The sequence below is a fragment of the Amblyraja radiata genome, chromosome 24, assembly GCF_010909765.2.
Source record: "Amblyraja radiata isolate CabotCenter1 chromosome 24, sAmbRad1.1.pri, whole genome shotgun sequence".
Classification (NCBI taxonomy): Eukaryota; Metazoa; Chordata; class Chondrichthyes; order Rajiformes; family Rajidae; genus Amblyraja; species Amblyraja radiata.
The window spans coordinates 32,422,448-32,436,107 of NC_045979.1; the positions used below are offsets into that span (position 1 = coordinate 32,422,448).

The 13,660-nt window shown below is 46.4% G+C and overlaps 1 protein-coding gene across 1 annotated transcript in view; it reads left to right on the forward strand.

Annotated features, from left to right (window-relative positions):
- pik3c2b (phosphatidylinositol-4-phosphate 3-kinase catalytic subunit type 2 beta) overlaps positions 1-13,660 on the forward strand; it is a 133,567-nt gene that overhangs the window by 95,556 nt on the left and 24,351 nt on the right. Inside the window, exons 19-25 of the mRNA XM_033042853.1 lie at positions 642-822; positions 3,246-3,353; positions 4,527-4,619; positions 6,639-6,768; positions 8,315-8,451; positions 11,345-11,514; positions 12,786-12,942. Of these exons, the coding sequence (XP_032898744.1) occupies positions 642-822; positions 3,246-3,353; positions 4,527-4,619; positions 6,639-6,768; positions 8,315-8,451; positions 11,345-11,514; positions 12,786-12,942 (976 nt within the window). The remainder of the gene's footprint in view (positions 1-641; positions 823-3,245; positions 3,354-4,526; positions 4,620-6,638; positions 6,769-8,314; positions 8,452-11,344; positions 11,515-12,785; positions 12,943-13,660) is intronic.

Here is a 13,660-nt window from a genome sequence, read left to right on the forward strand (position 1 = left end):
ACTCTATCGCTGCGGCATGTTGCCGCTCACAACCTTAACGACATCGGTAATAGCATAACAAATACTGAAATGATGCGCACTAGACTGCAAATGAATAGGGCAACCAACAATCAGATGTTTAAGAAGGAACTGCAGATGCTGGAAAATCGAAGGTAGACCAAAATGCTGGAGAAACTCAGCGGGTGCAGCAGCATCTATGGAGCGAAGGAAATAGGTCCCGAAACGTTGCCTATTTCTTTTGCTCCATAGATGCTGCTGCACCCGCTGAGTTTCTCCAGCATTTTTGTCAACCGACAATCTCTTTTAGGAAACGCCGCCACTACGGGAGTCAAGATCGTCCCGTCAACGGAGGGCTCGAGGTCCTCGAGAGCTAAGGGAAGAGATTGAACTTTTCTTTCCGCCGTCCATCACAGTGAGGAATGTGGAGGAGTCACTGTGGTGGATGTTTGTGTTAAAATGTATTCTGTGTGTCGTGTTGCTTTTTATTGGTATGACTGTACGGCAAATCAAATTCCTCGTGTGTTGCAAAACATACTTGGCCAATAAAGTATTATTGTGATTGTGATTCATTGCGACCTTGTTTTTCTCATTTTAATTGTGCTCTGCTGTTTGTGATTATTTTTTTTCTTCTTCCTTGCCAGGTTGCTGAAGAACGCGTTAAACGACTCTCACTTCAGTGCCCGATACCAGCACCTGCTCGGGGCCTTGCTGTGCTGTGTGGGGAAGGGCATGCGGGAGGAGTTTGACAAGCAGACAAAATTAGTTCAGCTCCTCACCAAAATAGCGCAGAAGGTCCGAGACACCGCCCAGTCCGCTCGCCAGGTCAGCACACAAAGGGTCAATGTTGCCTTCAGTTGCCTTCATCTGCCAGCTTAATCTGGGTCACAACAGCTCTTCCAGTTCTTCTGCTGGTATGATGCTACACAGGTCAAATCTGATCCAACGCTTCACATACATCAGCCTCTGCCCTTAACCTTTGACGCTCATTTCATTTTATTGTATGACATGTTTTTATGTGAAGCACTTTGAGTCTGCCTCGTGTATGAAATGTGCTATATAAATAAAGTTGCCTTGCCTTGCCTCATCCTAATCAAAAACCGCTTTAAAAACACCCAATTTCTTGGCCTCCACAACCCTTTGACATTGAATTCCACAGATTTGCCACCCTCTGGTTAAAGACATTCATAGATACATTGACAATAGGTGCAGGAGTAGGCCATTCGAGCCAGCACTGCCATTCGATGTGATCATCGCTGATCATCCACAATCAGTACCCCGTTCCTGCCTTCTCCCCATGCCCCTTGATTCCGCTCGCCTTAAGAGCTCTATCTAACTCGTTTGAATGCATCCAGTGAATCGGCCTCCAATGCCTTCTGAGGCAGAGAATTCCCAACTCTCTGGGTGGAAAAAGTTGTTCCTAATCTGAGTTCTAAATGGCCTCCCCCTTATTCTTAAACAGTGGCCTCTGGCTCTGGACAACCCCAAAACCAGGAACATGTTTCCTGCATCTAGCGTGTCCAATCCCTTTATAATTTTGTATGTTTCTATAAGATGCCCTCTCATCCTTCTAAATTCCAGTGAATACAAGCCCAGTCGCTCCATTCTTTCATCATATGACAGTCCCGCCATCCTAGGAATTAACCTGGTCAACCTACATATACCCAGCACATAGGTGGCCACACAGCAACCTGCACAGGAGTAGATGAAATTCTCCACAGCCTGGTGGGAAAATAAATCAGAAAGCAAAAGTCAGTGTGGTCCTGTCTGAGGTGCCAAAGAAAACCTCCTCAGGCTTAACTTGACCAGAATGATGCTTGGAGTACAGGGTGTTAGCTACGAGGAGAGGTTGGACATACTTGCATTGTTCTTCCTGTAATGTCAGAGGTTGTGATGACACCTGATAGAAGTATATAAAATTTGGAGAGAAACATAGAAAATAGGTGCCGGAGTAGGCCATTCGGCCCTTCGAGCCTGCACTACCATTCAATATGATCATGGTTGATCATCCAAAAATCAGTACCCCGTTCCCAATTTTCCTCATATCCCTTGATTCCGTTTGCCCTAAGACCTCTATCTAACTCCCTCTTGAAAACATCCTGTGAATTGGCCTCCACTGCTTTCTGTGGCAGAGAATTCCATAGATTCAACAACTCTCTGGGTGAAAACGTTTTTCCTCATCTCAGTCCTAAATGGCCTACCCCTTATTCTTAAACTGTGACCCCTGGTTCTGGTCTCCCCCAACATCGAGAACACTTTTCCTGCATCTAGCCTGTCCAATCCCTTAATAATCTTATATGTTTCTATAAGATATCCTCTCATCCTTCTAAATTCCAGTGAATACAAGCCCAGTCGCTCCATTCTTTCATCATATGACAGTCCCGCCATCCCAGGAATTAACCTGGTCAACCTACGCTGCACTCGCTCCTCATCAACATTCTAAAGATACATCCTTTGAGGCATTCCCACTTTGCTCGGCTTTCCTCGTCTTGCTTGCTTGCTCCTGGTCTTGTTTGTAGTTGCCCATCTTTTTGGGAAAGCTTGAATGTTTACCCATTGACTCGGTCAAACACAGGGGCAGGTTGCTCCCAGTGAGTGACTTGTGAACAGTATTAAGTATTGCGTGCAGGAAGGAACTGCAGATGCTGGTTTAAACCAAATGATAAATGTTAAAATGTTAAATGGTCAGCTCGACATAGATGACCAAACCTACATCCAACCCAAACCTATTAGGAGCAGACGAGGGCATTCAATCCAATTTAAGATATCAGCTACCAAGACAGATGTGTACAGCAATTCATTCTCCCCCCCCCCCCCCCCCTGCACAATTAAAGCATGGAATAGTCTTCACCCTACCATAGTTACCATCAAGACGGAACTAAATTTAAGTTAGCTCTTTTTTCCCCAAGAACCCTGTATTGCTTAAGTCAACCCCCTCCAGTTCAAATTCCATTTGGAATATTTTTGGAGGACCAGGAAACCAAGAACCAAGATAGACACCAAAAGCTGGAGTTACATCTAACGGGTAAGACGGCAACTCTGGAGAAAAAGAATAGGTGACGTTTCGGGTCGGGACCCTTCTTCAGACTGGAGAGTCAGGAGAAAGGGAAACGAGAGATATTGAAGGTGATGTAATGAGATATTGGACAAAAAAATGAAAGATATGCAACACAGTATCGTGCGCTGCCTAAGACTTAATAAACACTGATTCTGAATGCAATTCATTGATCCTTTTAACTCTGTTGCAGACTGTTCTACGTGAAAACATGGATGTAGTGCAACAATTCTTCAGCTTTCAGAATCACTGTCGATTGCCTCTCAACCCCAGTCTCGTAGCCAAAGGAGTAAATCTAAAGGTAGGTGTTTTAAAAAAAATATATAAACTTATTTAAGCTCTATAAGGTCGTTTCTTTCTTGTGCTTATTTTTGTTTTCCTTAGAACTGTTCCCTTGGCTTCCAATTCATTTTTTCGTTAATTTGAATAGGACACGCCACCCTGACTTATCACGGTCATCTCTGTCTCCTCCCCTCCACTTTATCTCCCCATCCCCTTTGGAAGAGAATGTCCAAACATTATCTCCGCATCCATTCCAAGCATGAAGCATACATGCAACAATTCTGTGTCAAGGACTTCTCTGTCATGCCCGAATACAATGATCCAATAATAGATCAAGCTACCGAATAGTGAAAGGCCTGGATAGTGTGGACGTGGAGAGGATGTTTCCACTAGTGGGAGAGTCCAGGACCAGAGGGCACAGCCTCAGAATTAAAGGACGTTCCTTTTGGAAGGAGATGAGGAGAAATTTGTTTAGTCAGAGGGTGGTGAATCCGTGGAATTTTTACCACAGAAGGCTGTGGAGGCCAACTCGATGGATAATTTTATGGCAGAGATAGATAGATTCTTGATTAGTATGGGTGTCAGTGATGATGGGGTTAAGAAGGAGAGATAGACCGGCCATGATTGAATGGCGCAGTGGACTAGATGGGTCGAATGGCCTAATTCTGCTCCTCTCGCTTCTGAGTAACTCAGTAAAACAACGGGCAGCATCTTTGGAAGACTTGGATCGGTGACGTTTCAGTTTTGGAACCATTCTTCAGTCTGAGTACACTCTGTCCAGTTTGAACTTTGTCCAACTTTTGCAACTCGACATCCAGGATGCTGAGAATAATTGCAGCTTATTTTATCTGCTGTAACCCAACATCAGCCAGTTATATACAGATGTTTTGGGTTAGTTTAGAGATACAGGCCCTTCGGCCCACCGAGTCCGCGGCGACCAGTGATCCCTGCGTATTAACACTCTTCTACACACACTAAGGATAATTTACAATGTTACCAACCTGTACGTCTTTGGAGCGTGGGAGGAAACCGGAGAAAGCCCACGCAGGTCACGGGGAGAACGTACAAACTCCGTACAGGCAGCACCCGTAGTCAGGATCGAACCTTACGCTGTAAGGCAGTACCTCTACCTCAGCGCCACCGTGCTGCTAATGAACCATATAACAAATAGTTATTATTTTTGTATCTGCAGGCTTGTTCGTTCTTCAATTCCAATGCTGTGCCTCTGAAGATTGCTTTCATCAATGTAGACCCTTTGGGGGATAACCTTAATGTCATTTTTAAGGTACGTTTATCTATTTTGGGACTCATTGAAACGCAGCATCTGTGCCAAGTTACTTGGGACGTGGCCAAAGAGTACATTTCTTGCAAAGGCACTGATTGAGTTTAGATTAGTTTAGAGATTCAGCGCGGAAACAGGCCCTTCGGCCCACCAAATCTGCTCCCACCAGCGATCCCCCGCACATTAACATTACCCTACACACAAAGGACAATTTACATTTATGCCAAGCCAATTAACCTACAAACCTGTATGTCTTTGTAGTGTAGGAGGAAACCAAAGACCAGGCAGCCACGGGGAGAGCGTGCAAACTCCGTACAGACAGCACCCGTAGTTGGGATTGAACCAGGTCGCTGGTGCTGTAAGCACTGTAAGGCAGTAACTCTACCGCTGCGCCACCGTGCCGCCCCAAGTTCATAGGTACTGATTGACTTTGAACAAAGTACTCGGTGTGGAATGGTACTGTGTAAGTTGGGCTCGTGATTCCTCCTCATGTGGAGATTTGCCAGGCTTGACTAGAGTGGAGAAAAGTGAAAGGATGAGTTGTAAAGCCAGTCGGCTCAGATTACGCTGACGGCCATAGAAAGATCTGGAAACGCTTCTTCCCTCCAGACGTTTAAATGAGCACAGTGCTTGGAGCAACACAAACGAAAAGAGGAAAAATCACATGCCTTGCCTATTGGAGATGGAACGGGAAACAAAATGGGGTAGACAAAAGTGCTGGAGAAACTCAGCGGGCGCAGCAGTATCTATGGAGCGAAGGAAATAGGCAACGTTTCGGGCTGAAACCCTTCTTCAGACTTGGGTTTGGACTTGGAAAATGGGTTAATTTGGCGTGTAGGAAGGAATGTAGGTAAGAAGGATTTATAGAAGGTACACAAAATTGCTGGGGAAACTCAGCGGGTGCAGCAGCATCTATGGAGCGAAGGAAATAGGCGACGTTTCGGGCCGAAACCCTTCTTCAGACTGATGAATAAAAAGAAGGATTTATACCCTGGTTTATACTGAAGATAGACACGAAATGCTGGAGTAACTCAGCGGGTCAGGCAGCATCTCTGGCGAAAAGAACCCTTTGTCAGACTGAATGATAAAGAAGGCCAGAACAAAACAGGGCTGGCAACAGATGACCTCAGGGAGGATGGAGTCCACTATGGTCCATTGTTGGCTGGGGTTGATGTGCTAACGACAACGATACAGGGATGCGGACTAGTAGGATGTCTGGGGGTGGGGTGGGGGGGTTGGGGGGGGGAAAGGGGGGAGGGGAGAGAGGGGGACAAAGGAGACAAAGGAAAGCAGGAGTTACTTCAAATTAGAAAATCAATATTCATACAGCTGGGTTGAAAGCTGCCCAAGCGAAATATGAGGTGCTGTTTTGTCCAATTTGCCTTGGGCCTCACTCTGTCACTATGACTTGCAATCAACACTCGGATGCAGTGAATGTAGCGGAGGCTCGCCTTCTCTCATGTGTACATCATCCAGAATCACTGCCTTTGGGGAAAGAAGAGAAAATTGAGAAAGTCAAAGACATTTAACTTCTGATTAGTTCTGCACCTTTTCATAACTCTAGTCTCCCTCCCCTGTCTGTCAATCTGAAGAAAGGTCACGACCGCAGACGTCACAATTGCTAATCTCCAGGGAAGCTGCCTGACACAGAGTTTAGTTTAGTTTTGAGCTGCTGCACGGAAACAGGCCCTTTGGCCCGTCGGGTCCGCCCCGACCTGCGATCCCCGCACACTAGCACACTGGGGACATTTTGCGATCTTTACCGAAGCCGATAAACCTGCAAACCTGTACGCACGTCTTTGAAGCGTGGGAGGAAACAGGAGCACCTGGCGATTACCCACGCGGTCACAGGGAGAACGTACAAACTCCGTTCAGATGGCACCCGTAGTCGGGATCAAACCCGGGTCTCTGGTGCCGTGAGGCGGCGACTCTCGCGCTGTGTCACCGTGTCTCCCCGGTTACTCCAGCATTTTGTGTCTCTCTCTCGCTTTTAACCGTTCATTGTGTATGATTCTTGCCCAGATCGGTGATGACTTGCGCCAGGACATGTTGACACTTCAGATGATCCACATCATGAACAAGATCTGGATTCAGGAAGGCTTGGACATGCGCATGATCTTCTTCAAGTGCACGTCGACAGGATGGGGACGAGGTAAATCTCAAATTCCTCCTCGGTAACTCTTCGGTATCAACGAAGGCCCTTGAAGCACATTGCACCATCCCACCTCAGCACCAAATCATTACAGCGTTTAAAAAAAATTAAATTCCTGGCCTATAGTTATGCTCAACCACAATAGATCTTCGCTAGAATTTAGAAGATTGAGGGGAGATCTTATAGAAACTTACAAAATTCTTTAAGGGTTGGACAGGCTAGTTGCAGGAAGATTTTTCCTGATGTTGGGGAAGTCCAGAACAACGGGTCACAGTTTAAGGATAATGGGGAAATCTTTTAGGACCGAGGTGAGAAAAAAGAATTTCACACAGAGAGTGGTGAATCTGTGGAATTCTCTGCCACAGAAGGTAGTTGAGGCCAGTTCATTGGCTATATTTAAGAGGGAGTTAGATGTGGCCCTTGTGGCTAAAGGGATCAGGGGGTATGGAGAGAAGGCAGGTACAGGATACTGAGTTGGATGATCAGCCATGATCATATTGAATGGCGGTGCAGGCTCGATGGGCCGAATGGCCTACTCCTGCACCTATTTTCTATGTCTATGTTTCTTTTTCGTGTCCATCTTGTTACAAATGTTGACCTTGCTGTCATCGCCCGTCCTGACAAGGACGCAAGCTTCCGGCGACAATCGGTGGGAGCCGTCACGTGTCGCTCGGGATACTTCCAGTTTCCAGCCCCGTGACGTGGACCCTTCTGCTATGGGGCCACCACTATAGATTAAAAAACATTGATTATCTGGTTATTAATGCCATACTGTTTTGGGAAACGTGTATACAAATGTCACCATTGTCACCATTTCTGCATTAGAGCAGTAATTGTAATTGAGAAGTATTCTATTCCAATTCAAACGTCGTCTTCTGAAGGACACTGTTAAAATGAATATTTTTATTCTTTTAATTGGCCTTTCCCAGTTGGCTTCCTGCTAAAATCAGATAATTAAAGCAATGCAGGAATTAAATGAATAGGAAGGAACTGCAGATGCTGGTTTACACCGAAGGTAGACACAAAATGCTGGTCTGGAGAAGGGTTTCGGGCCGAAACGTTGCCTATTTCCTTCGCTCCATAGATGCTGCCGCACCCGCTGAGTTTCTCCAGCATTTTTGTCTACCTTTGATTTTCCAGCATCTGCAGTTCCTTCTTGAACATGCTGGTGTATCTTAGCGGGTCAGGCAGCATCTCTGGAGGGAAGGAATGGGTGACGTTTCGGTTCGAGATCTTTCTTCGGACCCATTAAATGTGGTAAATGCCCATGCGCTTCAGTGGTTCCGAGTTCCTCAGTATCAATGAAGCCAAATTTGACATCGTCCACCTAAAAGTAAATAAGTAAGAAAGTTTATTGGCCTAGTATTCACATACAAGGAATTTGCTGTGGTGCTCCGCCCACAAGTAACAACATAAAAGGCAAGTGTGAAACAATCCAGGAAAATGATGCAAGATCCCAAATTCATCAGTTAATCGTGGCAGTAACCCTGACCTGCCGCACACGTTGTTCCACGCCTGCTTAGTTGCGATTGTTTGTGTTTCTCAGGGATGGTGGAGTTGATACCACACGCTGAGACCTTGCGGAAGATCCAGGTGGAGCACGGGGTGACGGGATCTTTCAAGGACCACCCGCTGGCAGAGTGGTTTCAGAAACACAACCCAAACGAAGAAGAGTATGAAAAGGTGAACAGAACCTTTCAGGGGTTACGGGGAGAAGGCGGGAGAATGGGGCTGATATAGATCAGCCATGATTGAATGTAGACACATTTGATGGAGAAACTCAGCGGGTGAGGCAGCATCTACGGAGAGAAGGAATAGGTGACATTTTGGGTCGAGACCCTCCTTCAGACTGATGTCGGACGGGTCGGGTAAAAGAAAGGAAGAGGCGGAGACTAGGCTTGTGGGAGAGCTGCGAAGGGGGAGGGGAAGGAGGGAGAAAGCAAGGACAATCCGAATGGTGGAGTAGACTTGATGGGCCGAATGGCCTTGTGAACTTATGAGGAGGTGTCAGTTTCTCTTGCTATGTTTTGGTCTTGCCCGTCCCTTCCATTTGATTTTCACATGATGGTTCTGTGCAAATCCCACATCTAGATAGATGTGGCACTTAAATTATATATACTGTCTAACTGACAAACAGTGCAACACTATCATCTTCCCCGCACTGCCCTCAGTGTGCTGGCTACATGAAATATTCTTCTTCTTAGGCCCCCTTCGGTCGTGACTGACCATGGGTGTCTCCAGGGTGCTATTCCCTATATGGGGGACGCCTGTGCGTGACTTTGTTTAACGTGGGGAGACTGGTACACAGACAGCCACCCCACGGCCCTTGACAAATCTGGACCAGGATCCAGTGGCATGGAGTCCAAGACGACTGGAGACCCTTTTCTGCTGCAACCTTCATCCGCCTTCCCAGCCGTTGTGACGCTCCACTAAGGTCAGCCATCGTCCTCCGCCTGTTCCACCGTTGAGGTCTTGGTTGGATTGCTCTTTGTCAGAGACCTCCCCCTCTACCTTATCGCCATGGGTGACCCTACCAGGAGCACAGCTCCAGACGGCATCGCTCTCAGGATCTCAGGTCCACACAAGCTTCTCCACCATGACAAGGTGACAGTCCGCGGAGAAGCATGAATTTGGATAGCTGGATGCTACAATTAAAAGTTAGTTGGAGATGGTGTTAGATTTCTACTCATCAGCACAAACTTGTCATCTCTAAGTACAAATATCAGACCCTCAATGTATGTCACATCTCCAAAGTTGCAAGGAGAAGATATTGGAGATTATAGAACATAGAACAGTACAGCACAAGAACAGGCCCTTCGACCCACAATATCTGTGCCAGGCATGATGCCAAGGCCAACTCTTGTCTACCTGCACATAATCCATATCTCTCTCTCTCTTCCCTGCATATCCGTGTGCCTTTCCAAAATTCCTGTCATTGCTACCATCTTATTTGCCCCCCCCCCCCCCAGCATTCCAGACACTCGCCACCCTCTGGTTAAAAGCAGAATGTCATGGCATATTTCCGACTTTTCCAGAGTCCTCTTTTCTGTTGCCATTACTACACAGGTAAGTAGGAGTGACCTTACACAGACCAATTAGAACGGATCTTCCAGTCGTAATATCCATTGGTTATTGAAGTAGTTGTATAAACAAAGTGATGAACAGACCAGGTTTTCCTTCTACTGCATGCAAGCTGTAGCTGGCTGTGCTGTTCCAGGTCTGGTCTGGTGAAAACTGTATGCTCTCCCTCTCTGTGTCTGTCGCTTCTTGACTCTTATGCTCATATATATATATATATATATACCACCCTGGCTCTAATGACTGTCCCAAGCGGCCAAAATAATACTGCAAGATATATCCAGACATAATAATATAATATGCCAACAGTAGGGCCGAATGGCCTACTCCTACTCCGGCTCAAAGGGCCGAATGGCCTACTCCTGCACCTATTGTCTATTGTCTATAGTAGCTAGCCTAAACATAAATGGCTCCTACAAAGAACTTATACCATACATCACCTTTGAACTTTGCCCCTCTCTTAAACCTATGTCTTTTGGTATTTGATTTTTCCATTCGAGTTCAGTTTATTGTCTCGTGTACCGAGGTACAGTGAAATGCCTCTGCTGCGTGCTTTCCAGTCTGCAGGAAGACAATACATGATTACAATTGAGCCATCCACAATATACAGATACATGATGAAGGGAATAGCATGAATAACGTTTAGTGCAAGGTAAAGGCAAATCAAAGATAGTCCGAGTGTCTCCAATGAGGTAGATAGTAGTTCAGGCCCGTTCTCTAGTTGTCGGTAGGATGGTTCAGTTGCCTGATAACAGCCGGCAAGAAACTGTCCCAAGATGCTGACTGTCGACTCTATCTCTACCTCTCTTGCTATTGAGGGAGTGCAGCGTAGGTTCACCAAGTTAATTCCCTGGATGGCGGGACTGACATATGATGAAAGAACGGGTCGACTGGGCTTGGATTCACTGGAATTTAGAAGGATGAGAAGGGATCTCATAGAAACATAAAATTCTTAATAGATTGGACAGGCTAGATGCAGGAAAAGTGTTCTCGATGTTGGGGGAGACCAGAACCAGGGGTCACAGTTTAAGAATAAGGGGTAGGCCATTTAGGACTGAGATGAGGAAAAACGTTTTCACCCAGAGAGTTGTTGAATCTATGGAATTCTCTGCCACAGAAAGCAGTGGAGGCCAATTCACAGGATGTTTTCAAGAGGGAGTTAGATAGAGGTCTTAGGGCAAACGGAATCAAGGGATGTGGGGAAAATTGGGAACGGGGTACTGATTTTTGGATGATCAACCATGATCATATTGAATGGCAGTGCAGGCTCGAAGGGCCGAATGGCCTACTCCGGCACCTATATTCTATGTTTCTCTCCGAATTTTATATACTTCTATCAGGTGTCATCACAACCTCTGACATTACAGGAAGAACAATGCAAGTATGTCCAACCTCTCCTCGTAGCATCATTCTGGTCAAGTTAAGCCTGAGGAGGTTTTCTTTGGCACCTCAGACAGGACCACACTGACTTTTGCTTTCTGATTTCTTTTCCCACCAGGCTGTGGAGAATTTCATCTACTCCTGTGCAGGTTGCTGTGTGGCCACGTATGTGCTGGGTATATGTGACCGACATAATGACAATATTATGCTGAAGACCAGCGGCCACATGTTCCACATTGATTTCGGCAAATTTCTTGGCCACGCTCAGATGCTGGGCAACTTCAAGAGGTGAGCAGATCATTGTCTTTCAGCAATGATCCCATCTGCGGCTGATGGCTACTCCATATCTTCTCTATGTAGGAAGGAACTGCAGATGCTAGTTTAAACTGAAGATAGACACAAAATGCTGGAGTAACTCAGCGGGACAGGCAGTATCTCCGGAGAGAAGGAATGGCTGACGTTTCGGGCTGTGGAAGGGTTTCGACCCGAAACGTCATCCATTCCTTGTATCCAGAGATGCTGCCTGTCCCGCTGAGTTACTCCAGCATTTTATGTCCATATTTTGTCTAGTTTAGTTTATTGTCACAAGGTACAGTGAAAGGCTTTTGTTGCGTGCTAACCAGTCAGTGGAAAGACAATACATGATTACAATTGAGCCATTTACAGTGTATAGATAGATACATGATGAGGGAATAACGCTTGGTGCAAGGACAAGCCAGTAAAGTCCGATCAAAGATAGTCCAAGGGTCACCAATGAGGTAGATGGTAGTTCAGGACCGCTCATTAGTTGTTGCTAGGATGGTTCAGTTGCCTGATAACAGCTGGGAAGAAACTGTCCCTGAATCTAGAGGTGTGCGTTTCCTGATGCATTTTTTTCCCTAATCCATTTTTCAATACATTAATAAATGTGTAAATGCTGAAAAATAAATTCTTTAGAGTTTACTTTAGACTGGAATAGTGAAAGGCCTGGATAGAGTGGACGTGGAGAGAATGTTTCCACTAATGGGAGGGTCTGGGACCAGTGGGCACAGTCTCAGAATAAAAGGACGTATCTATAGAACAGAGAGGAGAAGGAATTAGTCAGAGGGCGGTGAATCTATGGAATTAATTGCCATATAGTGCTGCGGAGGTCATCAATGGATATTTTTACGGTGGAGATTGATAGATTTTTGATTAGTAAGGATGTCAGGGGTTACGGGGAGAAGCAGGAGAAAATGGCGTAAAAGGGAAAGGCGGAGTAGATTTGATGGGCCGAATGGCTGAATTCTGCTCCTATAACTTACAAACGTTAGGGATGCACCCCGTACACAAGCACTATCCTACACACGAGGGACAATTTACAATTTTAACGAAGCCAATTAACCTACAAACCTGGAGGGTGGAAGGAAACCAGTGCACCTGGAGAGAACCCACGTGGTCACAGGGAAAACGAACAAACTGCGTACAGTCGGGGTCAACGTGGGTCCCTGGCGCTGTAAGGCAGCAACTCTACCGCTACGCCACCACGGCACCAAGTACAATACTGGTTCTTATAACACGCTTGTCTTCTAATTCCACAGAGACAGAGCTCCTTTTGTCTTCACGTCGGACATGGCCTACGTCATTAACGGTGGCGACAAGCCTTCCAGCCGGTTCCATGACTTTGTCGACCTTTGCTGCCAGGCGTACAACCTCATCCGCAAGCACACCGACCTGTTCCTCAACCTCCTGGGACTGGTACGAACAGCGAGATGCGCTTAGTTTAGAGATACAGCGCGGAAACAAGGTCCACCGAGTCCGCACCGACCAGCGATCCCCCGCACACTAACACTATCCCACATACACTGGGGACGATCTTACATTTTTATACCAAGACAATTAACCTACAAACCTGCACATCTTTGGAGTGCGGGAGGAAACCGAAGATCTCGGAGAAAACCCAACGCAGGTCACGGAGAGAACGCACAAACATAGTGGGGATCGAACCCGGGTCTTCAGCGCTGCAAGCACTTTAAAGGTCCTGTCCCACTTAGGCGACTAAGTATTGTACTTAGTCGCCGGGGTGTCGCCTGTATGGGCGCTAGTCGTCTCCTCAGTCGCCCAAAGAGTCGTAGCGTCTTTCTGGTCGCCGCTGGATTTTCAACATGTTGAAACATTATTTGACGCCAATGAGCGTAACTTGACTTCTCCTGACGTAGGCGCTGTCGTAGTTGTCGCCGGGTTAACGTAGGTTGTCGCCGGTGCTGACTTTGGTATATTTTTGTTGTTAAAGTAATGATTCTATTTCAAATTTTATGTCGTGGGGGGGGGGGGGTCCAGTCACCGGTTTTTCGGCAACCTGCTACGACTATGACAGTCGCCTAAAAATAGCCTAAGTGGGACAGACCCTTAAGGCAGCAACTCTACCGCAGCTCCGCTGTGCCGCCCTGGGCTCATTATGCAAGATAATATTGAT